Source organism: Drosophila biarmipes, chromosome X (assembly GCF_025231255.1).
Source record: "Drosophila biarmipes strain raj3 chromosome X, RU_DBia_V1.1, whole genome shotgun sequence".
Lineage (NCBI taxonomy): Eukaryota > Metazoa > Arthropoda > Insecta > Diptera > Drosophilidae > Drosophila > Drosophila biarmipes.
The window spans coordinates 10,231,646-10,257,741 of NC_066611.1; the positions used below are offsets into that span (position 1 = coordinate 10,231,646).

Here is a 26,096-nt window from a genome sequence, read left to right on the forward strand (position 1 = left end):
GCCCAAAACTGGACGGTATTATTAATTTGCTCCCATCTAATGTGATGAATTTTTTGTCAATTTGCGATAATAAATCAGCAATATTTAAGATCATGAAAAGATAGATTTCAGGCTATATTTTATAAGCTATTTTCAAATATGCTAGATCTAGCCTGAAATAAGCTAAAATGCCAACACTGACCGTGGCCACCGGTATAGTATTTACTTTGTGGCGCGAAAAACCGACGAATTCGCTGCGCGCTGGCCACACTAACACGCGCTTGGATCTTTGTTATTTTTTGTTAGCGCCGGCTTTTCCCCCCAAACAGCAAGACAGCCCCCAAACCCAACATGGACCTGGTGGAGCTGCTGCAGCAGGCCCAGCGCCTGACGAACGAGACCAAGATGGACACCGAGATGCCCGGCGTGGAGCGGACCATGTCCCAGGTGCTGCAGGCCACCCAGGAGCTGCACTCGCGGGTCACCCAGACGGGCACCAACGATCTGCAGGCGTGAGTAGAGCTCTTAGCTGTCCTCCACCATTAAATGACTAACGATCCCGTCGTGCAGCCACATACTGCTCGGCTCCAAGGGCGTGGACCTGCCCCAGCTGACCCAGAAGCTGGAGACGCTCAGTGCGCGCCAGTCCTTCGAGCCACTCGATCCCGTCACGGACACCGACGTGCAGGGCTACCTGAAGAACGAGCGGGAGAACGCCATACTGTCGGTTATTGACGAGACGAACCGCAGCATCTTTGAGGCCGTGGAGCGGCAGAAGTGGCGCTGCATCTACGCGGAGTGGGGCGAGGAGAAGGAGTCGCTGCTGAACGCCCTGGTGGGTCCGCACCAGGAGGACTTTCCCGACGTGCAGCGCCAGATGGTGCCCACGGCCATGGCCGACGCGCCCACGCCCTTCTCCCGCCTTAATGTCATCCAGCAGCTGTACGCCAAGGAGATCTCGGCCTACAATGTGCTGCACATCCAGGGCGCCCAGCGCACCAACCTGGTGACTACCTTTGCCCGCCTGGCCCAGCAGTCCTTCGACGATTCGCTCGTGGCCGAGATGTGGAGTGTGCTGGAGTTCATGGCCGATGTGACGCCGCTGTCGCGCAACATCGATCCCATCAAGAGTCGCCAGTCGGCCACGCAGTTCATCCAGCAGGCACGCACCTACCTGGAGCGCAGATACAAGACGTACATGAACAAGGTGATCGAGCAGAACCTGGTGGTGGCCCGGCGTGGCGGCATTCCCAATGTCTACAACCTGGTGGGCTCCTATGTGGGCGTCACCTTCCAGCAGCCGCAATCCCTCTGCGGGCTGCACGACGTGACCAACGGCCGGCCCTTGTGGCCGCTGGTCTACTACAGCCTGCGGAGCGGCGACATGGGTGCGGCTGTGCGGTACCTCAAGGAGGCGGGCACCTGCCCCGACCTGCTCAAGCTGATGACCCTGCTGAAGATGGGCGACAGGGACACCTCGGCGGCCAAGCTGGAGGGCCAGCTGAAGCTGGAGTACAACAACAAGCTGCATGTGTGCACAGATCCCTACAAGAAGGCGGTGAGTGCTTGGGCTGCCATCGGTTGAGTGGCCCATCATTAAAATACCTCTGTCCCCATCAGGTATATGTCATCGTGCTGGCCTGCGATCCGCACGACACGCACGCGGAGCTGATGCGCAGCATCGACGACTTCCTCTGGATGCAGCTCTCCATCCTGCGCGGCCAGGACAAGCGCGACTACAACATCGAGCAGCTGACCTACAGCGGCCTGCAGTCGCTCATCCTGGACAAGTACGGCGAGAACTACTTCAATGCCCGCGAGAAGACGCCGCTGTACTTCCAGGTGCTGGCGCTCACCGGCCAGTTTGAGGCCGCCATCGAGTTCCTGGCCCGCACGGAGACAAACCGGCCGCACGCCGTCCACATGGCCATTGCCCTGAACGAGCTGTGCATGCTGGGAGTGCCCAGTTCGGTGAAGCAACCGCTGCTGAGCGCCGAGCCCGACGATCCGCCGCCCATGAAGCGGCTCAATCTCGTGCGGCTGATCGTCATGTACGCCAAGTGCTTCGAGCAGACGGACACCGAGCAGGCGCTGCAGTACTACTACCTGTTGCGGCACTTCAAGGCCGAGGACGGCACCAATGCGATGCTCAACTGCGTCAGCGATCTGCTCGTCGAGAACTGCGACGACAAGATGCTGGAGCTGGTCTTCGGGGTGGTGGATGAGGCCAACCCCTTCCGGTTTACAGGGTGAGTGGCGCGGTGACCACCCATTCCAGGCCACAAGCTAATCGCTTCCTCTCCCTCTTTTTCAGCGGCATCTTCGACGAGTTACACACGATGGACTGCGACAAGTACTCGCTGGCCGGCATGGTGGGCGATGAGCTGTCGAAGCGCAGCAGCTACGAGTCGGCCATCAAGCTGTACTTCATCGCCGGCCAGCTGGACAAGGCACTGCGTCTGGTGTGCTCCTTGCTGTCCCAGGTGGTGCACCAGCCATCGCGGCCGGGAAGCATGCGGGAGCGGCTGGGAGCGGTCATCAAGCAGCTGGACGCGGCGCTGGCGGAGCGCAAAACGGATGTGGAGGCCCATGTGATTGTCACCTATACGGTTCTCTCGCAGGTCAAGGAGTTCTTCGACCTGCATCATGCGGGCGAATCGCGCTTGGCCTCGGACATCCTGACCAACAACCGGCTGATACCCACCAACTCCTACGAAGTGGACGAGTGCGTGACGAACCTGAAGCGCATGGGTCCGGAGGTCATCAAGGTGCTGCCCGACATCCTGCTGGCGGCCATGGACATTGTGTACGAGGAGTACGTGAGCCAGCGGGACTCCAGTGGATCGGGCTCGGTGTACGGCGACGAGGCCAAGAGCGAGAGCAAGGAGGCCCTGCTGAGGCACTTGCGGGGCAGGGCCAAGGCGCTGACCAACATGGCCGCCAGCGTGCCCTACCGCATGCCGTCGACCACCAACCAGCGGCTCGTTCAGCTGGAGATCCTTATGCACTAGCACTGGCACTGGCGCTGGCCGGACTGTAACCTAAACCCTTAGCGATTGCTTCGTTTGAATGCGTTTCCTTGCTCTAATTAAGATTAAATTGAAAACTTCTTATATAAAGTGATTGGATTTGAAAAGAAACTGATGAATGTGTCTTGGTCTCTGGGAAGTGTGCTCCATAGAACTCCAAAACTGAACTATAAACGACCACCATTTAAAGAGTCGTTTGTTGTGTATACTGATCCGCCGGATCGTAGTAAAATACTTTATTGCATATTTGAGACACTGTTGCTATTGCTAAGAAACCCCTCGAGGTCTCGGGAACACCGCAGGGCGTTTCAAGAACACACATTAGTTTCGAGGAGTAGTACTGCCAGCAATGGCCGGAGATTTCAGGAATCCATTACATAGTTTCGCACAGATCCCCTTGGAGATCCTCAAGCACTGCCACACAAAGTAAAGAAGCCACTAGCTAGCGATCGTTTCGTATAAATGCATTTGATTTCACTTCTGCCTGTCTAAGATGATATTGGGTAATTGGAATAAGTTGATTGCGATAGTTTGTGCTGCCTGCGGGCGCCACTCAGTCGGAGGAGGGTGGGCGCCGCTCAGCCCATGTACTGGTACGAGGCGCAGACGGGCTCCTGGTGGCGGGCGTGCGGCGAGGACTGCAGCGCCAGACGCTGCAGGTGGCAGCCGCGGCAGAGCAGGCGCCCGTCCAGCGGGTAGCAGCGCTTGTCCGGCTCGTCGGTCAGCTGCATGCCGCACTCCTCGCAGATGTAGCAGTCCACGTGGAAGTCCTTGTCCATCGAGACGACGCGCACGGTCTCGTCGGTGCCCTCCACGGGCGTGATGCCTGCTCGGGATGGGGAGGGTCGTTTAGCAAGGAGTTAATCTTAGCCCGAGCACTGGGGAACCCACCTTTGCCGCAGCTGGCGCACTTGGGCGCAAACATGCGGTGGTAGTCGTTGACGCAGTAGATCTTGTGGTCCACGTCCACGGTGAAGGGCACGCCGTCCAAGCAATCGTTGCACACGCAGCACCGGAAGCAGCCCGGGTGATATGACTTGCCCATGGCCTGCAGGATCTGCAAGAGAGGAGCAACAAAGCGGTCAGAGCGGCTCGGATGGGGCGGGGCACGGGTACGAACCATCTCCATGATCAGGTGGCCGCAGATGGCGCACTTCTCCGCCGTCTGCTGGAAGCCCGAGTACTGCAACAGCGAGTTCTTAGTTAATTATTAGTTAATGTTGGCAAAATCATAGGTAATCAAATGAAGGGGTAACGTCGGCAGGCAAAAATAATCAATAATCGAATGAACGTAAAATTAATGAATGTAAAATCATAAAATCCCAGTTGGCTTTGGGCGAGTCTCAATATTTTTGCATCCAGACTGGCCATCAAGCTGGTGCTTACCATGTAGTCCTCCTCGCAGTAGACCCGGCCGTGCACGTTGTAGAAGGCCTTGCCCCGTAGGGCCCGCCCGCAGGAGCAGCAGATGAAGCAGTTGGTGTGGTAGAGGTTGCCCATGGCCTGGCAGGCCTGGCCGGCGCCCTTCACCTTCTCGCCGCAGGTGTGGCAGATGCCTGGAAGTCAGACAGAGTGTCAGATGCAGTTACGTTTCAATGCCCGGCCTGTGACGACCCACCGAAGTACTCGCCGTGCTCCTCGCTCTGCTCGATCTCCTCCTCCAGCTGGCGGGTGAGCTCCTCGATCTTGCGCTGCGCCTCCGTCGGGCCGGCCGGACGCGGCGGGGTGACGCTGTACGGCAGCAGATTCTTGGTGAGACCTGTCGGCGAACGGAGCGGATTTAGGTGTTATTAGATCTTAGGTCATGCTCTCGATTTGGGTTGCCAAGAAAGGCTTTGGCGGGCTTAGTCAGCACTGGAAATCGAACATAAGCATGCGGGAGTTTCGTGGGACCAGCAGATGGAGGGCAAAACAAACACTTGTAAGGCAAATAATACTCGTGAATGAGTTAATTACACATTATTAGTCATGAGCAAAAGTAAATAAATGAAAACAAGTGCTTATGGACCACAAAAGAGGGGTTTACTTTATGTTATATTGGTTTCCTAACCAAGATATAGGTAAGATAAAAATGTAATAATAATAAGAAAAAAATATTATAAATATTTTGAATAATTATTTTCAGAAAAAAAAGGTTTATAAAAAATTAATTTTTAATATTTTGGTTTCTTTTTAATATATTAAATATAGAAATTTAAAAAAAGAAAATCAATAATGTCAAGATTGCAAAAAATTCGTATTCAAGATATAGTAAGGACTAAAAAATTGCAGGATTTATTAAAAAAATATAAATATATTAAAAAGTTAAGTTTTTAAGAAAACTTATAGGGTTTTAAAATCATAAGTCATGTTAAGCACTTCCAAAATTTTTCTTTACAAAGTAAATCAATAATTTCAAGATCACAAAGAGGGTCCTAGTTAATGTTATATTGGTTTCCTTTTTAATATATAGTTAATATTAACAAATTCAACATTAATTATTAAAAAAAAATATAAATATTTGACAAAATATAAAAAATAATAAGTAAATAAGGCAGATTTAGGAAAAATAATTTTAAAATATTTTTGATCTTCTTTTTAATAATATATAAGTAAGGAACTCTTTTTTTCATGCAAAACAATTTAAAACATTTTTCTTTGAAAAGAAAATCAATATTTATATTATGAGGATCGCATTCAATCTCTAGTTCCCCTGAATCGGTTTCGAACTTCTGCGAATCGGTTCAGGCAAAGGACTGGCAGGCAAACCGGTTGGCGGCAACCGTTTGAGCGAAGTTTGTCGCCCGCCAACCGGTTTATGATTGAGCGATGAGTGATGACACGAACGGACCCCAGCTGGGGACCCAACCCTTTCGGGCACCAGGCCCAGCCCCTCCTACCTCTCCTGGGTTTCAGGGCAGCGTTAACGGCTGCGTGCGAGCATTTTTAGTGGGGGAACATTGGATTCATTAGTTTGATTAATACACCGTGGAATGGCTGGAATGCGCGGTGATGGGAGGAATCTGGGTACCTGGATAGGTTACTACCTCACGCCATACACGCCCATGGGGAATGCAGTCTCGATAGGCTTAGGCCAACATATTACAATATTCTTATAATGCACAGCTCATCAACGACATGGTTTCAGTTGTAAAAGGCTCTGAATAGAATGTATCCTTAACTTTCTCTTTCTTGCAAAGCTTGCATTCCACCTGGGCCGTAGGGCGCCTCCCATCACCATGAAACCGTTTCTGGCACCGATCCGCTCACCTGTGCTGCCCTGCGAGGGCGTGGGCGAGGTGGCCACCGCCAGAGGGGCCGTCATCGCGATGGGCGTGGCCCGCAGGGAGGCGGTGGTCGGTGCCGCCACCACCGGGGCGGTGGTGGAGGTGGCCGGCGCCGCTGCCGTGGCCTTGCCCATGGCCAGGGAGGACGATATCTTAGCTGGTTCCTGGATGGTTCGCTGCGCAGTGGCTCCCGTGCCCGCCGCCCTGCCGGTGGCCAATCCCGCCGACGTATTCCTGTGCAGATTCGCCGTCATGCACACGTAGTCGGAGCTGTTGATGTCCTCTATGTAGTTGGGATTCACGGAGACATTGATGGCGCCGCCGGGCGACTTGATGGGCGTGTGCTGCTGCAGCTTGGCCACCGACTGCGCCGTGGGCACTGGACTCAGGTGGCTGGGCAGCGACAGGTTCCTGTACCGCTGCGTGGGCGAGCCCAGGGAGCTGGAGCTGGCCGTATTGCTGCTGATGCTGCGCTGGTGCATGGGCGAGGCCAGCAGGGCGTTGAGATCCAGGCCGGCGGTGGACGAGCCGCCCGAGGAGTTGGTAGTGGGCTGCATCTCCTGGTACATGGTGGCCGTGGCCGGCGAGGCCTGCGGCTGGGCCCGCTGGCCGGAGTGGGGAATGATGTTCTCGTAGATGGGCGCAGCGTGCTCCTCCAGGTCGCTGGTTGGCCCCAGGGCCACAGATCGTCCTGCTGGTGGTCCTCCACCGCCTCCTCCTCTGGCCGCTCCTGCTGGATTCTCGGGCACCGGCGTGTGGGCAAAGCGCCCCGCCCCAATGGGCTGCATCAGCAGGTAGTCGTTCAGCATGGCGCTCTGCCGGCTGCCGGGACTCTGGGGCTGTGCCCGCTTGTGGTTCGAGTCGAACTGGCCGTAGAACTCGAGGTTCTCGTACACCGGCGAGTGCTTCTGGGGGGCAATGCGCTGGCCCAAGATCTGAGCGGTGGGCGCATAGATGTGGGCACTGCCATTGTGGGCGTGCTGCAGCTGCTCCACTGGCCGGGGCGTGGCGTACTTAGAGGCGGCTATGATGTTGCCGCGCTCGTACAGCTTGTAGTCCTGGCTGTGGTGGAGGTGGTGCTGCTGCTGCATCTGTTGTTGCTGCTGCTGCTGGCTCTCCTGCAGGAAGTTCTCGATGGCGCCGGGCGAGCGTTGGTAGCTCCTCATGGCCACGCCCCCGTCCCCAGGGCCGCCGCCCCCTCCTCCGCCGCCGCCGATGTGAAGGCGCTGCATCAGCGTTTCGTAGTCGGAGTCGGAGTTGCCCGCATTCCTCGCCTGCGTCTGCGTCCGCTGGGTGGTCATTGTGTACGAGTATCAGGGGTATTCGGGGATATATCCTCCTGATCCTGCTCCTCCGCCTCTTGTTCCTCCTCCCTCTCTTGCTGTCTCGCTCTGCGGGGGGGACGCCGCCCTGGAACCGACGATTTCCTCGCTTTCCCCGGACGGAAGAACACCTCGGCTAACTGTGCGCGGCTAGTGGGCTGTCAGTCAGTCGGCTTTTCCTTTAATCTTTCAGCTTTTCAGCATTTTCTTCGTAAAAAATGCATCGGAAAATAGAGGTGGAAAAACATCGAAGTCAGGTTTGGTGTCATCGGTGGCTCTGGAAATCGATAGGTAGAGAGAACAAAATACGGCCACTCTAAAGTAAGGGATTTTTACCCGCTTACTTAGCGAGGACACCCTCTTTAGGGAGACCATATTTGAAAGATTTTCAGGAATTTTCGGTATATACCAAATAAAAACCAACGAAATGAACTGTTAGGTTGGTGGCCTCGCTAATCTAGCGAATACATCATCCCAATATTTTAAAGAGACCGTTTGCGACAGCGGAGACACACACCTGCATATCGATTTTTGGCCATCACTAATTGCCAATTGGATTGCTAGGCAGTAACGGCTATTCAAATTCAAAAATAAAAATTCGTTTGTACTACAAAAATCTATAAAATGACCTTGTTTTTCTCTAGTTATATGCATAATATTCATATTTTACTTTTAGGTGCGTTGGAAAACTCAACAAGAAGCAAACCGCCTTGCGTGTACAAGTTTGTATATTTAAAGGTTTTGGTCTGCCGCGCTTACATTTTGGTTAGTACAGAAACATTTAAATTATGTATATAACTAGCGTATATATCTGCGTATTTGCATTAAGTTAGCGCAGGAAGCCACAACAACGCGATGGAGCAGATGGGTCGCCGCCTCCGGACTACGAGGCGTGCAGGTCGGCGACGGAGCAGGTCTGGTTCACCTTGAAGATGTTGGACAGCTCGTCCAGCAGCGTCTCGTAGCGGTAGGCCACGCGGATCTCGGGCACATTGGTGCGCGTGATGTCGTTGCCCATGATGCCGTCCTCGTAGTACACGGGCCCCAGCCACTGCTGTTTGATCTGTGGGTTTTAAATGTGCATAAGCCACTGGGATTTACATAAGAAGTGTTGAGAACTCACGGCGTGCGGGAAGCCACTCATCATCACACTGTTCCTGGCCAGCTCGCACATGTCGCAGGAGCTGAGCTTCCACACCTGGGCCGCAATGCTGTACTCCTCCATGAGGGGTTCCTGACGGGGCACATGGTATTTTGAAATAAAATGCGAAATGAAATGCCAAAAACCCACCTTGGTGAAGTGGAATTGCAGCGGGTCATCCGTCGAAAGGGAGATGATGAGACCCCGGGCCAGGTACTCCGGCAGCGGGTTGCGATGGTAGTTGAGGAACAGCGAGTTGTTCGACAGCGGCGACATGGCGATGCCGATCTGGGTCAGGTAATACAGATACTGCAGCACGGGCACCTTGCGCAGCAGCAGGCCGTGCGAGATGTTCTCGGCCATCAGGAAGCCGCACACCAGGTGCTGCACGGGCCCGGCCTCGCCGCAATGGGGCCGCAGCACGAAGGTGTTCATGTTGCGTGATCTGTAGGTGTCAGTTAAATAGATATGGGAGCCATACTGCGGCAAGTTACTCGAACTCACTGTCTAAACTTGTTCAGCACCGTCATGTTGGCGTACATGTAGTAGATGTAATACGCGTACGGCGGATTCTCCTCGTAGGTCCACTCCTCCGGCCGGGGCACATCGTTGTCGAAGAGCGGATTCTCCGGCTTGGACTCGTCGTCCACGGAATCGAAGCCGATCACGTACTGCAGGAAGCGATGCAGCTCCGGGTGCTGGCTGGGCCTGGCCGTCGCCTCGAAGAGCGGCAGGAATATGTTGTTCAGGATCTCCTGGAATGACTTCATCATCTTGTTCGACTTGAAGATGTCGAAGAGGCGCGGTATCTGGATCAGCCAGCGGATGTTCGAGCTGTACACATCGTTGTCGATGGCCCACTTGGCCAGCTTGAACCACTCGTCGGGCGACTTGCCGTAGATGGAGAGACGCAGCTCGGCGTTCTGGTACTTGGACTCCTCCAGATCGAAGGCCACTTCCTGGCGGGGTTACAAGGGGTATTTAGAAAATAAATTACAGAAAGTAAAATACATATTAACGCTTAAACGCATCGCCCATATTTGTAAATACTTAGTAATTGTAAATGGGACTTAGTTCTGATTATCAATACCCATCTACATGCCAAAAATGATTTAAATCGGACCACTCATCCGAAAGTTATAGGCAGATGAAGTGAGCCATCTCGGAAACACCTTTTGGCTGCATATCTCCATCTCCCTCGCACTACCTTTCAGCTGAGTCGACTTCAGCCTTCTTGTTTAAAATCGTTTCTTAGAAGCATCAATACGAATCTGGACTGATAACTAAACCAAGCAAGCCATACCTTTATGATCTGTGCGAAGTATTTGCCGTTCAGATAGTTGTCCGTCTTGAGGAACACCTCCCTGAGCCGCGACTCCCCGATGGGGTTGTACTTGGAGTTGAACTTGTCGAAGCGGTGGAACGTGTTCCGGTCCGCGTGCACGTCCAGCATGTCGACGGTCAGGTCGTAGGTGGTCAGGTTCATCGACTGGAACACCTGGGCCAGGGTCATGGCCTGGCCATTGGTGTGGGTGACCACCTCGTTGGCGTTGTTCTTCAGCGTCTTCTTGATGAAGCGCAGCAGGTGCTTCTGGTTCATGCAGGAGGCGGCATGGATGTGGGTGTCCACCTTGCGGGTGTTGTAGAAATCGCGATGCGGCACCGCCTTCTGGGCGGCCAGCTCCCGCAGCTCGTTGAGGAGCACGTGCATCTGGTACTTGGACGACAGGTAGCACAGGCGTCGATAGCAGAAGGATTTCCTATTGAAATAGAGAGGTTTGTGATTTTCTGAGTAATTTATGCTTGGATAAAACCTACAATGGCCCATCGGCAATCATGTTGCACATGACCTGCATGTCATTCACGAATTGGCTCATATCCGGGTACTCGAACTTAATGTCGCTGCTCGCATCCTGTAAAATAGAAATATTTCAAGGATTAGTTAGGTTTCATAATAAATAAATTAAATAAGAAGCCCATCTAATGCCCACTTACATCGTTCTCGTAGATGTGAAACACTCCGTTGAGTGGCTTGATCCGGAAATCCTCGTCCGGGGGAAACTCCACGTTCCACGGATTCGTTATCTTCATCTGCGATGGCCTCAAATGGACATCTGCATTCCCTTAACAATTGCGATGTGAGACGAGTGTGTTTTGTGGGTTTATCGTTTGTTTTTGTCGATTTAGAATTGGAAAACAGAATTTGGTTTAGTGGCAGAGGCGATCAAAGCGATGGTATTCGGTACAGTTAGTGGCAAAAGTACACTCTACACTCAGGTGTTTGTGCGAGTGTTATTTTCGGTAAGTGTTGGCGTTTGTAAAAAGCTATAGAGTGGCGCTCTTAAATAATTTAAAATATTTTATTTCTTTATAATAATAAATAGTATCTAAACCTAAATCGGAGTTCCACTCTAAAGCTTTACTAAACATTGATGGTTTTCTTGTTCTACGACATTTATCAAAGTTGAGTCTTTCCTTTTGTACAAGGCTTTCCCCTTCAAAAGGTCCAAAAAGAGAGTGAAAAACGTCGAGAGTTCAACTTCTAAGTGTCTACAACTTCGGCTTAGAGCGTGTTTTTTGTTGTTGTTGGTTAGCAAAAATATACAACACAAAGAAAAAAACTAAAAGTAAACAAATACAATCAACAGATGCAGAACGCTGTGGAAGTTCAAAAGTTAACGGCTAAGAAAAACTCCCATGCGAGAAAGAAAAGGGCGATGCTGCAACATGTGCTGTAGAAAGCAGTTCTTGTTGCAAGCGAGTTGGCAGTGTGGCCAACTTTGTGTTTTAAGCAGGTTAGTGTAGCCAACATAGTTTTTTTCTATACGTATAGCTGTTTTCTTAGATTGGGATTTTCGGTTTATTGCTGTTTTCAATAAAAACGATTTTTGTTATCGAAAGAATAAAAGCACAAAACAAAAAAAAAAACACAAATAGGTATTTTATTTACATTGAATAAAATTTGGTTATTAACTTTTTCAGAAAACATTCTATTTTTAATAGCAACCACAATAAATAATCAATAGTTGGCAACACTGTCTGCGTTGAAAGCAGCGTTTGTTGTTCTAGGTTTGAGGTTAGGAGTGAATGAAGCAGTGCTAAACGGAAATCAAATGTCAGGCAGAACGGAAGGGGAGAAGTGGTTCTTATTGTGTTCAAATCGAACTTGGTGGGATTGTAGGATAGGAAGAAGAGGCAAAGGAGGAAAACAGGTGTGCACACGAATTACCTTGTATGTTCGTTACACTCATTTTGCGAATGATGTCTATAAGAAATAATGAAAAATACGAGAAGTAAAATAAATAGTCGATACAAAATCAAGTTTGAAAAAACAGTTTAAAAGGCTCAAACACACAGAAGGTAATAGATGAGGGAAGTTTCTAATGGAAAATAGTAGCTCGTTAAAGGCTCTAAATAATAAACGGAGGACATGAAAACGAAACGGAACGAGACTCGAGCGAGGCGGCAGCTGCTACGGCGTGGGCGAGAGAGAGACGGACACACGAGCTGACTTCTGAACTCGAACTAGGTGGCAACGCCGCGGGGTACAGTTTACACAAAACACACGCTAATGTCAACTTGTATTATACATAACTCACTTGGAAGCGAATTAATTGCAGTATGCGTATGCAATATATTTCTGGTTTGGTGCATCACAACACTTAGGGGCATCTGTACAAATTTGCTCATCTATACATATTTACACATACATATACGGTGGGCTGGGTCGATTTTGGTGTACTTTATGGAATTATCGCAATAAAATAAGAGAATTATAACAAATCGACCCACTCCATGGATTGGGACACAGGGAAAAGGGTACCACTGCACAAAGACAGACCAGGAACTGACTTTGAGCACTTCTTCGGGGGGAACCGGGGTTCGGATTAAGGGCTATGACCACTCACCCGACACCTCCTTCGCAGGCAGATTGTTGATGCGGTCCTTGAGCTTCACCGTCTTGAGGAAACGCGCCGTGGTCGAGGGGAACGACTGATCGGACATGGCCATGTAGTGGCTGCGCAGGCGCAGCGCCTCGATCAGCAGGGTCGAGGCCCGCTCCAGATCCTCGAGGGGCACGCCGCTGGTGTCCTCCCCCGAAATGGAGACCCGCTGAAAGTTGATGTCCGCATCGATTCTGTCCGTGTTGACGGTGGACTCGCGCTCCTCGGTGCTGCTGGACGATTCCCTGTGCGTGGCCAAGACGGCGGCTGCGGGCACGGGCCTAGGTCCAGTGGCCTGCCTGAAAAGGGTTTATGAATAGAAACATTATTTCGATTAAATAGTAGGTGGTAATAAAAAATTATATATGTTTTTGAATATAATTAGGACCTTGCAATAAAATAATCGAGCTTCAAATTGGCACTTCATTTCAACAATAATACTTACATTAAATATACTTATACTTTTCTTTAAGTTAAAAGTTAAAGGTATAGATATATATTCCTTATCCAACCAAATTCACTTTGTATTTGAAAGGTAATATTAAACCTTTCCTTAAGTTTAAAGATATTTTCAGATGAGAGACTTTAAAAAGTGCTTTAAATCAAAGAAAACTTTGAATTCACTGTTCATTTAAAGATCTTCCTAGTTTACAAATAGCATTTTTAATTTTTAAGACAATATTTTTATATATTTCCTTTATGTTACAATAAATATGCAATCTTCTATAGATATGTATAGATCTTACATAATTTTGTAACTATTTTATCCAATGAATGATTGAATTTTCTACTTTATTCACAAAGAACTCTGCTTTCACTAGGCACAATTCAAGATCTCCTACTGGGCTGACCATTTGGAGTCCTCGGGCTGATACTCGTAGCAGCGTCCAAAGCTGTAGCTGTCGTCGGCGAAGGACATCCTGCTTCCACTGGAGACCTTCGTCAAATGGAGCACTCCGCTGGGCTTTTCCCCTCGATGGGGAACAGAGACTCCTCCTTGTGGCCACGGAGATGGTAATGATCGATTGACCAGTTGATTTATGGCAGTGCGAAGCCACCGATTGCCGCTAATTTGGAGTTCGGCACGCCATCAGCATATTTCTTACTTATTTGGTAGGAACCAACTACGCTTTGGTCAGTGGCCACAAATTGCGTGTCTTAAGGAACTATCTAAAGTGAGTTACTACAGTTCGATTGTCCTCTGGCTGACGAAACAATTGTGTAATGTAAACTGCCAAAAAGTACTTTTACTGTGGATATTTTGTACCTAAAATCTGTTAACTAAGTATTTGCTAAATACTTTAAATTATTAATTCACTTTATAGAACAACTATTTAACTGTCTCTACTCTTAAACCTTCAGGAGTTGGCACTTCAAGAACAAGTTTCTGAAACTGATGCAATAAAGCTAGGTTTCCTTTGATTTAAGTTCAGAACTTGACAATTTCTTGGCTTTTGGGAACCTATCTTGCGCTTGGTGGGACCCCCTCCTGCGGCTTGGTCCCCTGTTATTTTCGATTGGCGTGCAGAACTTGTTGGGATTCTCGGTTTCAGCCAAAAACTCGAAGTGTCCGTGCGAGTTGGAAAGTTTTCCAACGCCGTTTCTTGGTTTCCTTGCTGCTTTCGGTGTTTTTCTCCTTTCTGAGCGACGCCTGGCGTGCGACACGAACAACGACCACCGACTTTAGTGGGGCAGTGGGCGGCGGTTCGACGGGTGTCGTGGGGTGCTTCCCTATGGGGTGGCTCCCCTATAAGGAGGGCTCAATGTCAGCGGAGGTCGCGCAGGTAGTGCCCGGGCAGGTGGCAGACTTTGGGCCGCGTTTCGCGCCGCCGAGCTGCCCGCTTATTGGATCGGAGCGTACTGAAAGTGACGGCATCCGCGCCAGAACTCAGCCGGCTCGCAGTGGTTCTTCCCCCGCTGCTGGCGGTGGTGTCGGCGGCTCGTTATGCCATAAGCCCCACCACCGCCACCCCGGTACGGGGGCCTGGGCGAAAGTCCGCCACCTCGACAGCGGCTGCCTAATGCAGTTGCATTCAAAATCAAAACGTGTTCTGCATCGGTCCACACTTTCGCCGGGCCAAAAACCCGAAACCAACACCCGGACCCTGGCCCAGACACAAACGCACTTTGGATTAGCCGGAAGGCGGCCATCTGCCCCATCCACCTCCGCCCACTGCCCACCTGGGAGCCTGATAAGTGTGCACTCTGCGGCTGCCTCATTAGCAAACTATACATCAGGCTCACGGTGGAAGTACAAACAACATTTATAAAAACTTTAAAATATTTAAAAAATACAATATCAAGGAAAGTATGTAATATAGTATTCTAGTACCTTCCACAGTATATAGTTAAAATATAACTTTATAAAGACTAAATAAAATATTTAACAAATTACCTACATTTATGACAACTTCAAATATCAAGGAAATTATTTACTATAATAAACTAGTACCTTCTAAATTATATACATAGATTGATATTATAATAAATCATTTATAATATATTATTTTTTAAAATATTTAAAAATTGCCTACATTTGTGACTACTTGAAAATATCAAGAAAACAATTATTTATTTATAATTATACATTCTTGAATATTTATTTTAATCTAATAGCTGATTAAAATCAAGTCTATTTTTACTTATTGCAGATAAGAACCTCGTTAAAAGTAAATTAAAGCCTAGATTAAGCTTTGGCAGTCTAATACATTTTTTTTAGTTTTGACCTACTGACCTAAATTTAAAATACATTTTAAATATCAAGCAAACCGACAAAAGCATTTTATATCTAAATTATATCGATTGATATTATAATATATCACTTCATAAAAACGTAAAAATATTTAAAAAACACCTAAAGTAGTGATAAATATTTTAGTATATGTAACTGTACTTTTTGAATATATATTTTAATCTAATAACTGATAAAAAAAATTGTTTAATAATTTGCTGATATGATTTGCTAAATTTAAAATATAGAAAAAATAAAGGTAATATCATTGTATTTATTATCAAGACTGTTTTTTAATTTTAACAGATAAGAATCTTTATAAGAAAACATAGAAATATTGTGGTATTTTTTATTTGCTTGTTGGACTAGAGAAATTCGACGGAGAGGAATGGTACTCTGGCCTTGGAAAACACCTAACCTTGGAGCAGACTGGCTGATAAGGGCTCGATCACGAGATCTGTGAACTCGCCGTGTTTTTGTCTGGATCGCTTGTAAAATAAACAAATCCAATATGAAGTAGAACTTTTTAGGATTGGATTTGATTACCAGAGACAAACAATCAAAACAATAATAAGCTTATTTTTCCTAAATAATTTTCACTTTTGATTTATCATCAGCCTTGGAAAACATTTTTTATGGGTATTTCATGGTCAAGACATTCACTTTTTTCCGATCTTAAATATTCAACACATATTTCTTTATACCTTATCTTTTTCTATCACTTGTCACACATGGATTTTGGGAACCATCTTCGAAATTCCATCAAAAAACAGTCTCACGAGTCTTGTTTTTGTTTTTATTTAATATAAACTTACATTTCCGAAACGCGCTGTTTCAGCTAATTTTCCCAATCACTTATGTTTTTACTGCTTGTAAATGGAGGAGGTGAGACAGGTTGTAAGTCCTATCAATAACTGATTAGCTAAATAGGGAACTATAGTCATTTATAAATTTCAACAGAGAGCAATTTGTAATCATACTATCGCAATTGCACTGATAAGCCACAAATAGCCGGGAGGTTTTGAAACAGTTTTGAAATAAAACTTGGCCCTAGATTTTTCCTATCGTTTTCATGTACACTTTCGAAGTAATATTAACTAACTTTTACAAGCCGTACTCACTTTTCATTGAGATGGCGCTGGATCTGCAGCTTCTTCTCGATCTGTTCAATGGGAAATTGTGGCACCTCATAGGGGGCCGAGATCTCGTTGGTCACCTCCACATCAGCCTCGGCCTTCTCGTCCACCGGGGAGTCGGTGAGATCACCTGAAAGAGCAAGAAGTGGATTGGGCTTAGAATGGAGATACAAGAAGTTTGAGAAATGCATGACAGTTCGGAACTGTTTTCCCACTATGTATAGAAGTACCCCTATATCGTGGGCTGTCTTATAGAGAACCTACTGAGATCGTCTGAGGAGGTGGTGGGCGTGACGGTGGCGTTGCCCGCATCATTCAACTGATTTCCCATGGGGCCTCCATAGAGGCGAACATCCACGCGTAACCGGTGCGCGGTATCCATGCGATTGAAGTTCATGGCGGAGAGTGCAGGTGAAAACCGGAATAGCTGGGGATCGGCGCCGAGGTGCCAAGAAGTAATCTGGTCGAGAGTTGTCGCCCCAATGAAATCGGAAAACATCGAAGATCGCTGAGTTCCAGTCCGAGACCCACCGACGCCGGCAGAGGCAGCGACTGCAGCAGAGGAGCAGAAAAAAAACAACAGCGACTCCCGGGAAAAACAACCAAACAAAATTGATTGTCGATTACAAATTGGCAAGCCAACATTTAAAAAAAAACAGGAGGGCACTGAGAAAAAAGTACAATCCATACAGTAAGCAAATGTTTAAGATCCTCATAAAAAACAGGTTACAAACAGGTTAAAAAAATCTTAAAAAAATGGATATCGCATATTATTTAAATATTAGAAATGATATTAAAAAATGTTTGTTTATTATGTATAGTTTGGATACTATAGACCACAGCTTCATAGACCACTGCTTATGATTTTGATATCCATTAAAGAAATATTATATTTCAATTTTTTTTTCAAAATGTTTTAAAAATATACTAAATAACCTAAGAAATTTCTTTATTAAAATAGAGTTTTTTGGACCTTTAAGGACTACTGCTTATAATTTTTTATCGAAATATAACATTAAATTTTTTTTAATATTATAAAAATATAAAAACGATCTTTAATATTTTTACTTAAAATATAGAGTATGGATACGTTAATGATTTCTTTAAAAAAAATAATATTCAACCTATTTTTTTTTAAATTTATTATAATTTGTATTAGTGTAGAAAATCAAAAGGGGAGGGAGAGGGGGCTGCTAGCAGTGACAGTGGAGATAGCAAAAATACTGGCAAAATCAAAACACGCACTCAACAAACAGCAAACAAGATGGGACGACTTTTCGTGGCGATCCGAAGCTGGAATACACTTCAAGGTCAAGCACCAGCGCAATTACTTATCTCTGAAGCAGGAAGAAGCCGAGAGGTATAAAAGTCCTGTGATTTTCTTAAGTGTAAAAATTAAAAACTAATTACTTTTGCATTGGAGCTGAGATAAAACCAAACAAGTGCAGGCCCCTTATCCCATTAGTACTGACAAGTGTTAGCCAAACCCCTTGGCTTTTCGAACAGGCACCTTATAGAGTGCAACAACTTTCCTATATCTCCATATGGGTTAGTAAGACTCGAGAGATGCTGCGACCGATAGACAGCGCAGCGGCAGAGGCTTAGCGCTACACTGAGATTATCTTTGGAAAGAAATTGTAAATTAAATTGTAATAATATTAATGTAGTATTTTCCATGTATATTATTATTTTCTATTTATGCAAGAATTGTAAGTTAAATTAAGTATTACACAGTACATAGGTTTTTTTAAAGGCCCTTTTTTCAAACGGATGGAAATTCAAAGGAAAATGCTAAAGTGTACATAAAAGGTTCTTCTGAAAAACCTCCCCACACACATCTATAAATGATTAGTTTAATATAATACTGAACAAGAATTAGAATATAATCATTACAAGATATGATTATTTAATTGAACAAATTGTAATAAAATCATTAGAAAATATTATTATTTATATAACAAATGAAAATATACTTATAAGAATATTTTCTAATTTAATATGCAATTAATACTATAGTTCAATTTAAACTTATAACTTTTTAAAAGTATTTTGTAGAGTTTTTCTTTGAGTGTTGGTGCTTCGCTGTGTGCGTGGGAGGGTGAATGTCTTTGGCTTTCTTTTTGCAGCAGAGAAGAGAAAGATTTAGAGAAAGAGAGAGTGGAGTGCGATCAGTGGGTGCAGAGAGCAAAACGCAGCACTGTATATGTGGGTTATTTCCAAAATGTCGCACAAAATTATATTATTTTGTTAAACAAAAATACATATATCTTTTTTTAATAAGAAAAATATTTTACATTAAGTGCGACTCATTAGCTATAACTAATAAACAAGTAGATGCTACCTTTGATTTAAGAGGTTTTAGACCAATTCGGGGGATGGTTTTTCTTCCTATCACAGCAAAGAAGTGACCTCGTAGGGGTTTTTTATGAATATCATTTTCGACTAATCTCGTGGCTGTGCCTTCTCCCCGGGGCAAAGGTCGGTGGGTGGCTGATGCACCCGTTCACTTACATGGACAGCGATTGGGGGTGGCCCTCGGGGGGTTCGGCTTTTGGGGCTGCGACATGGAGGTGGAGGCGTTGAGGCCCTTGCCGCCGCCCTTCTTGGCGGACGGGTGGGACATCATGGCGCCGTCAAAGGAGTCCGCGTCCTGGACGCCCATCTCCACGGACGACCCGTCCGAGGTGCTCAGCATTCCGCGGTACGACATCTCGCCGATCTCCTGCGTCCCGGGGATCCTTCCGCGCTATCAGTGTGTGCTGCCCGAGTGCAATACTCCCTGGTGATGGATTTTCTCCTGTGTTTGCTGGCTGAATTTTCGACTTTCCGGCCTGTGGGGGGACTTTTTGTGTGTGTGTTTTTTATGTAATTCTCCCGGTGACAGGTGGCGCCGCTCGGCCCGAGATTCTGCTGCTCTCTGGGCAACGTCTTGGGGCAACTGTCGGCTCGGATCGGCGGGGTATACGGACTACAGCCTCGCGATCGGCTGCACTTAATTTAGTCTCAATTCCGTCCGACGCAATTCGCGCATCTCCTACGCGCTGGTCTTTCGCCTTTGTTTGTCTCCGTCTCCGTCTCCGTCTCCGCCCGCCCCCGCTTTCTCTCGCTTTCCTTTTCGCCTCTCCCGCTCTGTAGATACTACACTTTTCACACCTCTCCCGATCTCGGCGGATCCAAAGTTTATATATCGGGCAAAGTCGGGAGGGAGCTTTCGGCGCTCGCGAACGCCACAAAGGAAAAGCTTGGAAAGCCCACAATGTCCGCTAATTATAAACAATATTTTGGATAAACAAGCTGGATACAGGGGGTTAGGGGGCGCCACCAGGGGGCTCTCGAGATCAAAGCTCTTTGAACTCGACGGCAAGACAGCAGGCACAGATATTTCAACTGAAAAGTGGGAAAATCTGGCGAATTTTCCACTTTAAGTTCAGGAACTCGGGAGATTTTAAAAGTATATATTCCGCTACTTTTCCCCTTTTCTTACTTAATAAGGCACTGTTATATACATGTATATTGAATTCCCCCTTGGGCTTCTAAGGAAAAGATTTTAAAAGTATCCGGTTTTCACTTTTATATTTTTTGTTACTTTATAGGGTACCGATATGCATGGATATATAAGATGCATTGGTAGAAAAGCTCTTGCAGCACCATCATTTTCTATATAATATCAGGACTTGAGAAAGTGTAATATCTTTTTTGTTTCTATGCTTAATCAATACAGATTTGGGATTTGGAGAAGAAAGAACAATTTCCAGGCCCATACCAAATTTCATATCAATCGGACAGTTCTTGGGGCCTCAAGTGCGATATGATTAAAATGAAAAACATTATAGCATATCAAAAAAGATACCCATACTCATAATTTGATTTTGATTAATAGTACGATTTGTAGAACACCCATTTGACGACCGATTTCGGCGATGTTCTGATCGCGGCACCAACTGATAAGGATGACAAGGCTGTTTTCCCGATAAGACCCTCGGGTTGAGAGCTTCCATTTATACTCCCAGCCTGGTAACTTTCCTCTATTAGGAGGGCTCGTCCCGATTCGTTTAGCACCCTGTCGCGGGCACTTAGCGAATGCTCGGCTTTATCAATAGCCCCCGGACGGGGCCAAAATTGGATCGTCGGTGGTTAGCGCGGGGTCGTTAATCACCCCCAGTCCGCTTGATAGCTTCATAGGGCCTTCCCAGCCCATCCAATCCAATCCCATCCAATCGATTTATTTGCCCAGATATGCGACGACTTTTTCCGCGATGGCTGCAAGTCATTGTCAGTTCATTTGCCCTATTTGCCGAGTTGAGTGTGCGAAATGTGTTAAAGAAATATATATAGGGAGATGGGCATTCCTGTAGACACGATTATAGACGGGTGTTTTTGTTTTTGTTTATCTGCCGCACGTCTCAATTTATTATTCGATTCGCGAAAATTCATTTCGTTGTATTTTTGGCACCGCTCTTTGTTTTGCATTTATTGGCCGAATTGCGAACTTATTAATTGCTGCGTTCGGCCTCTTCTCGGGCTCTGGGCACTGTGCCCGCCCGGACTGGCTATTGATTTTCACCGGAAAATACGGGAAACTTTCCGCCGTGACTTGCGTAATCCCCGGGATGGATATCAACCTGCGACTTTCCGCTCGACTCGACTTCGCGCAGCCAACTGACTTTGATTTTCCACTCATTTTTTGCCCACTCATATGTAATAATAAGCCATGGTCATAAACAGTTGATTTGGCCCGACTATCTGCCTTCGCTGGGAAAGCCAAGAGAAAAGCCAGCCGGAAAAGAGCCCGGGTTTCTGGGGAGAAGAGCGCAGGCATTAACCGAGAGAGCTGCCGGCACGGAATCGCAAGTAAGTCATTGGGGGGCTCAAACAATAGCCGAGGGGCCCGGGAAAATCGCGTGGGAAATGCTCTATTGTTTTCTTTTCGCCGCCGCCGCCGCCGACCGCCTTTTCATTATTTGTTTCTAATTGGAAAACCCTGACCTATGCCTACGACGGACAGAAGGCAGCTGTCGCGGGCACAGTGGGGGCCAGCAGAATAGCAACTGGGAATATTATTTAAAAAATATCTTAAGTAGCAACAGATGTTATTTAAAAAATATCTTAAGTAAGTAAAATTTAAAAAAATGTAGATAGATTTGTGACTGTCAAATAAGTTGAACTATTTTTATACATTTTAATGTTTCTTTGGTTATTATTGAATAGTAAAAGTATCCTAAAATAGTAAATAGTGAGCCTTTTGACCATGACCATGCTAACTATTACATTTTTAAGGTATTTTTGTGGTTAAAAGTAGCCCATAAGGATAGCTATGTGGCTGTAAAAAAGTTTAACTTTTATTTAATATAGTTAGGTGTTTTTAATGCAGCTTTCGCTACTATTTGATAGTACATCTACCAAAACAGTAAGGTTAAATTGACAATTCTAACTATTATTTTAGTAAATTTTACCTTAAAGTTTCTTAGAGGGTAAAATTTACCAATCCTGATAGCTATGAGACTGTATAAAGGGTTAACAACTTTTACTATTTAATAGTAAGGTAAGGCTATTTAATAGTAAACTTGGCCAATACAAATAATTATTTGACTGTAAAAAATATAAAAATTATTAAAAATAGTGAACTGTATTTAATTTTTGGTTTTGGCTACTATTTAATAGTAGAAGCACCTCAGGAAAGTAAGTTGCGTGTTTATTGTTGCTTTGTTCAATACCCTATTGCAAAACCACCATAAAATAGTAATTTGTAAGAGTCAAATGGACGGTTCTATGGTTTGGACCCACTTACTATCAAAATGGTGAATTAGTTTTTGTTCTGTGACATTTAGTACAAACCAACGATTTGCCGAAACATGCGAACCTTTGACAAGCGACATCAATTATTTTTGATTCGATGTGTGGATGGCTCTCGGTTCGCCCAGTTCCCAGGGGAACGACTGCCCCAATTGGGTGGCTGATGGCGGCGATATGAGTAGGGGCTGGGATATGGGGCCCTAGATGGCCAGAAGGCAGATAATGGAGCCGGGCCCGATTCCCACGAGCTGTGAATAACACTGCGCGTACGTACTTCGCACCCAAATTCGGACGTTGTTGTTCGCGGAGTGTATTTATAGGGCGATAAGGGGAGTGTGCTGCGGCGCACACGGAAATTTTTGTGCCACATTGTTGTGACAGTCAGGGGCAAATCAAGCGGATTCCAGGAACTCACCGGCTAGGAGCCAGATTAAAAGTGCATCATAGGTTTATTATAACTATGCTCGCCCTGTATTAAGAAGGTATTCCCTGTGGCATGCAAAGGTGGCCAACTAACTGGGTCTTGAAATATTTTTCGCAGTGCACCCAAGCATTATTATCGCAGCTGCTGATAAGAGAGTAACAAGAACCCCTTCAAATATGTTAAGATGCCAGATTATTTGTGAAAAGTAAGAATCTCTCTACAAACCGCATATGAGCACTTTTGAAGGCATTTGCTCGCCACTCTACGACCACGTGGAGTTTGGGGCATCATAAATCCAGCTGGCCAACCATAAATCCGCCCTGCCATGCACTAGATTAGATTAGACTGCACAACTGCCAGGGATTCGGGTGCGGGGGGTCTTCATGTTGGGCCCCAAGAAACCGAGAACCCGAGGGCACCACCTTCCTCTGCTCAGAACCTCCTGGCGATGACTCAGGGCCAACAGCAGCGGCTAATTGGCCCACATACAGGCCGGCCCATAAATATAAGTGTGTCTCTCGCCGCCGTCGCATGAGCTGGCCTCATGTTTAGCCAATTTCCTAAATGGTTTCGTATTTGCTGTTGGTTTTTCCCATTGCGTTTGTTTGCTGCATCAACAGAAACGCAAAACTGCGAGCCAAACAAGCGGGCCATTAAAAAAGCAGGAAAGCCAGGGAAAAGCCAATGGAAGAGAATGGGAACAATTTAACTGGGGGAAAATTGAGCTCGGCCACGACAATATGAGATAAATCGGGTGAAATTACGCAGAAGGTAAGACAATGTCACACAGAGCACAATGCGTACTAACCTAAGGAATCCAAAAGAAATGTTCAGAACTAGGTTCCTCCTAGATATATATGTTGCATGGCCCATCTGGGGTTAGTTCTCTTGGGATATCATGTCGTAATCCCAGATAAAAACAAAATAAGCAGCGCCACATTAATCAAAAGTTGGAATGAAGGGGAATACATTCTACAACCATCTTTTCTTGGCTCGAACATGAGGTCCAACGAGGAATAAAAATCGAAACTATGACGTCAGCTGGGGTCCACTGAGTGCCTAGCACATCGCAGCCTGCCCTGTGGTGGGGTTCGAGGGCGGGCAGAGCGGAGATAATTGAAGGACAGGCGCTGGCAGTCGTCATCAAAGGAGCCTCCACCGCCATCATCATCATCACCATCGCCGCCAGCCGGAGAACCGGGCAACTATTGTACCTCGCCCGGATAATTTATGCACGGTTACTGGCACGCCCCTGATTATAATAATGGCACGTCATTACCGCCACACAAATGCACTCGGTGTGTGCTTCTTGCGACGTGGCAGTGGGCACACTTCACGGCGATGACCAGTAAGCGAAGCGCAAAAGTCAATGCATCCCACATAGCCACACAGCCGCGCAGGGGCGCACTCAAAGGGGTCAGAGCCCCCTGGGCCTTCTTCTTCCAACAGAGCTTCTTTTCATACAGCACAACGGGAATAAATAATTTAAAGTCAACATTTACTATTGGTATTGCCAGAACTTGTAAAAGAATAAGTATAAAAAATCACTTTAAAATAAATGTTGGCTTTAAAAATGAAGAGAATATGCAGTTCCAGTCACTTGACATAGATATGATAATACAAATACGAAAATAACAACCAAATTTCCAAACATTTAAAGAGATTTTTTTTTTTTGAAAACCCCCCTTTTTTAAAACAAGCTTACGCCACTGGTTTAGCCAATTATTGATGTGCAAAATAAAGGAAAAAGAGATGAAATTTGTTTTCTTTAATTAATAATCAATTTGTTTACCTTTGAGCAATATGCAAAACAATTTTTTTTTTTAAATTGAACAACAGAAAGTGAAATATGGATGAATCTGAAGCTACAGTATTCCAAAAAGTATTCAAGGAACTGAGATTTCTTGCTGAGAGTTCAGCACAAAACTGGGCGAGTCTTAAAAAAATAAGTATTATTATTTAAATTGAATTAAATAGAAAAGTTGACTATCTAGAAATCAAAAGATCTTTGGATATGACAATTATAATAGGAATCATTTGTAATACGGAACTAAAACTAGTGCAATATAATTTTAGTTAATTTTTTTATTAATTTTTTAAAATATTTTTTTTTGTTTTTTAAATTGTATTGTATTCTATTGGTAAATATAGAGACCATATTTTAAATATCGATTATTAAAAGAGCCCCCCTGAGGAAACCCTGACCACGTCCCTGTCCTCTGCCCCGCCCACACGCCCCGGCCCCGCCCACAGTGACACTCACCGCCTTTGCGCTTCTCGATGCGCCGCATCGTGCATCCCATGTCCATGTCCATTTCCATGTCGGTGTCGAACCCGAAGCTGCGATACCCCTTGGCACTCAGTGCGTCCGCGTAGCTCTGCATTTCCCGGCGTTCTCCGGGTGCCTGGAGTCCTCGGTGGCCTTGGCCGCAGGACCTGCTCCTCCGCCGCTCGGAGGGGCGTGCGAGAGGTGTCGTTCGGAACCTTCGGGATGGATCCCGGCAAATCTGAGGGCGCAACACACCACACACACACCAACGCTGTCACTTCCAGAGTCTCCTACTCTCAAGCGCTCCGTCTGCTATCACCAGTCTCTGGGTTCTTGACACTCGGCGCAAGACACAGTAAAAAAATGCAGGCAACAACCACAACAAACGGTGGTAACAACAATAATACTGCTATTTCGTGTGCGATTGAAACGGGAAAAGGTTGCAAAAAGCTTCTGGTCGCTGCGAATTTTTTTTGCGACTGAAGTTCCGAGTCAGCGCGCAGTGTGACCGCAGGTGGGGCGCGAGAGAATCCCCTAAAAGAGGCCGACATTACGGGGAAAGCTTTCGGGCAAAGCTCGCCTCACTTTCACTTGCGAGTAGACCGTTAATATTTAGTGTGGCTGTGTTTTGAAATTCAAAATTAAGGGAGAGAAAGCTCTGGTAGTATTTTGAATCTCGCGCGCTGAACAGCTTTAAGGTTTGTCAGTCGAAATTTTGAAGGTTTAAATATTATGTCTTTTAAACAATTAAACCTAGTTAAAAAACAAAATGTCACCAGTATATTAAATCTTAAAAATACAATTACTTTTTATAATTTAAAAATGATTGAAGAAAGTGTAACGCCTATTTAAATTATATTATTGCCTTTTTTAAATCCCAAAATTAGTTAAGTACTAACACATTAAATTTTTTTGTAATTTATTTTAAACCAATATTTAATAACTTTTTACACAGAATGTACCCCTTTTTTCCAATCCCATAATTAGTAAAATACTAACGCATCAAGTTTTTTGTAATTTATTTTATTTGCTTGTTGTTTCTTTTTATAATGTAATGCATAA

At 46.0% G+C, this 26,096-nt stretch overlaps 3 protein-coding genes across 13 annotated transcripts; 1 reads left to right on the forward strand and 2 right to left on the reverse strand.

The window, feature by feature from the left end:
• Positions 1 to 232: 232 nt before the first annotated feature.
• LOC108024041 (nuclear pore complex protein Nup93-1) lies at positions 233 to 3,119 on the forward strand. Its single transcript, XM_017093815.3, has 4 exons — positions 233 to 491; positions 550 to 1,537; positions 1,600 to 2,228; positions 2,294 to 3,119. The coding sequence occupies exons 1-4, from the start codon at positions 331 to 333 to the stop codon at positions 2,988 to 2,990; spliced, it is 2,475 nt and encodes an 824-aa protein (XP_016949304.1). The 5' UTR covers positions 233 to 330; the 3' UTR covers positions 2,991 to 3,119.
• An 84-nt stretch (positions 3,120 to 3,203) lies between these two features.
• LOC108024032 (LIM domain-containing protein jub) lies at positions 3,204 to 7,890 on the reverse strand. Of its 4 annotated transcripts, none has more exons than XM_017093802.3 (7): positions 6,258 to 7,890; positions 5,888 to 5,917; positions 4,627 to 4,767; positions 4,395 to 4,564; positions 4,129 to 4,206; positions 3,900 to 4,065; positions 3,204 to 3,834 (listed from the first exon to the last, which is right to left on the reverse strand). In XM_017093802.3, the coding sequence occupies exons 1-7, from the start codon at positions 7,573 to 7,575 to the stop codon at positions 3,587 to 3,589; spliced, it is 2,151 nt and encodes a 716-aa protein (XP_016949291.1). In that variant the 5' UTR covers positions 7,576 to 7,890; the 3' UTR covers positions 3,204 to 3,586. The 4 variants fall into 4 exon arrangements, with proteins under 4 accessions (XP_016949291.1, XP_016949292.1, XP_016949294.1 ...); XM_017093803.3 differs by having other exon boundaries at positions 4,129 to 4,191; positions 6,258 to 7,889; XM_017093805.3 differs by lacking the exon at positions 5,888 to 5,917 and having other exon boundaries at positions 4,129 to 4,191; positions 6,258 to 7,889.
• Positions 7,891 to 8,306: 416 nt separating this feature from the next.
• On the reverse strand, positions 8,307 to 25,524 carry LOC108023954 (AMP deaminase 2). Of its 8 annotated transcripts, none has more exons than XM_044093613.2 (11): positions 25,029 to 25,524; positions 16,534 to 16,678; positions 12,646 to 12,980; positions 11,967 to 12,002; positions 10,733 to 10,860; positions 10,556 to 10,650; positions 10,041 to 10,497; positions 9,242 to 9,696; positions 8,888 to 9,182; positions 8,720 to 8,830; positions 8,307 to 8,659 (listed from the first exon to the last, which is right to left on the reverse strand). In XM_044093613.2, the coding sequence occupies exons 1-11, from the start codon at positions 25,147 to 25,149 to the stop codon at positions 8,480 to 8,482; spliced, it is 2,358 nt and encodes a 785-aa protein (XP_043949548.1). In that variant the 5' UTR covers positions 25,150 to 25,524; the 3' UTR covers positions 8,307 to 8,479. The 8 variants fall into 8 exon arrangements, with proteins under 8 accessions (XP_043949548.1, XP_043949547.1, XP_016949139.1 ...); XM_044093612.2 differs by lacking the exon at positions 25,029 to 25,524 and adding an exon at positions 19,060 to 19,691; XM_017093650.3 differs by lacking the exon at positions 25,029 to 25,524 and adding an exon at positions 16,813 to 17,024 and having other exon boundaries at positions 10,733 to 10,851.
• Between the last annotated feature and the right edge of the window lie 572 nt (positions 25,525 to 26,096).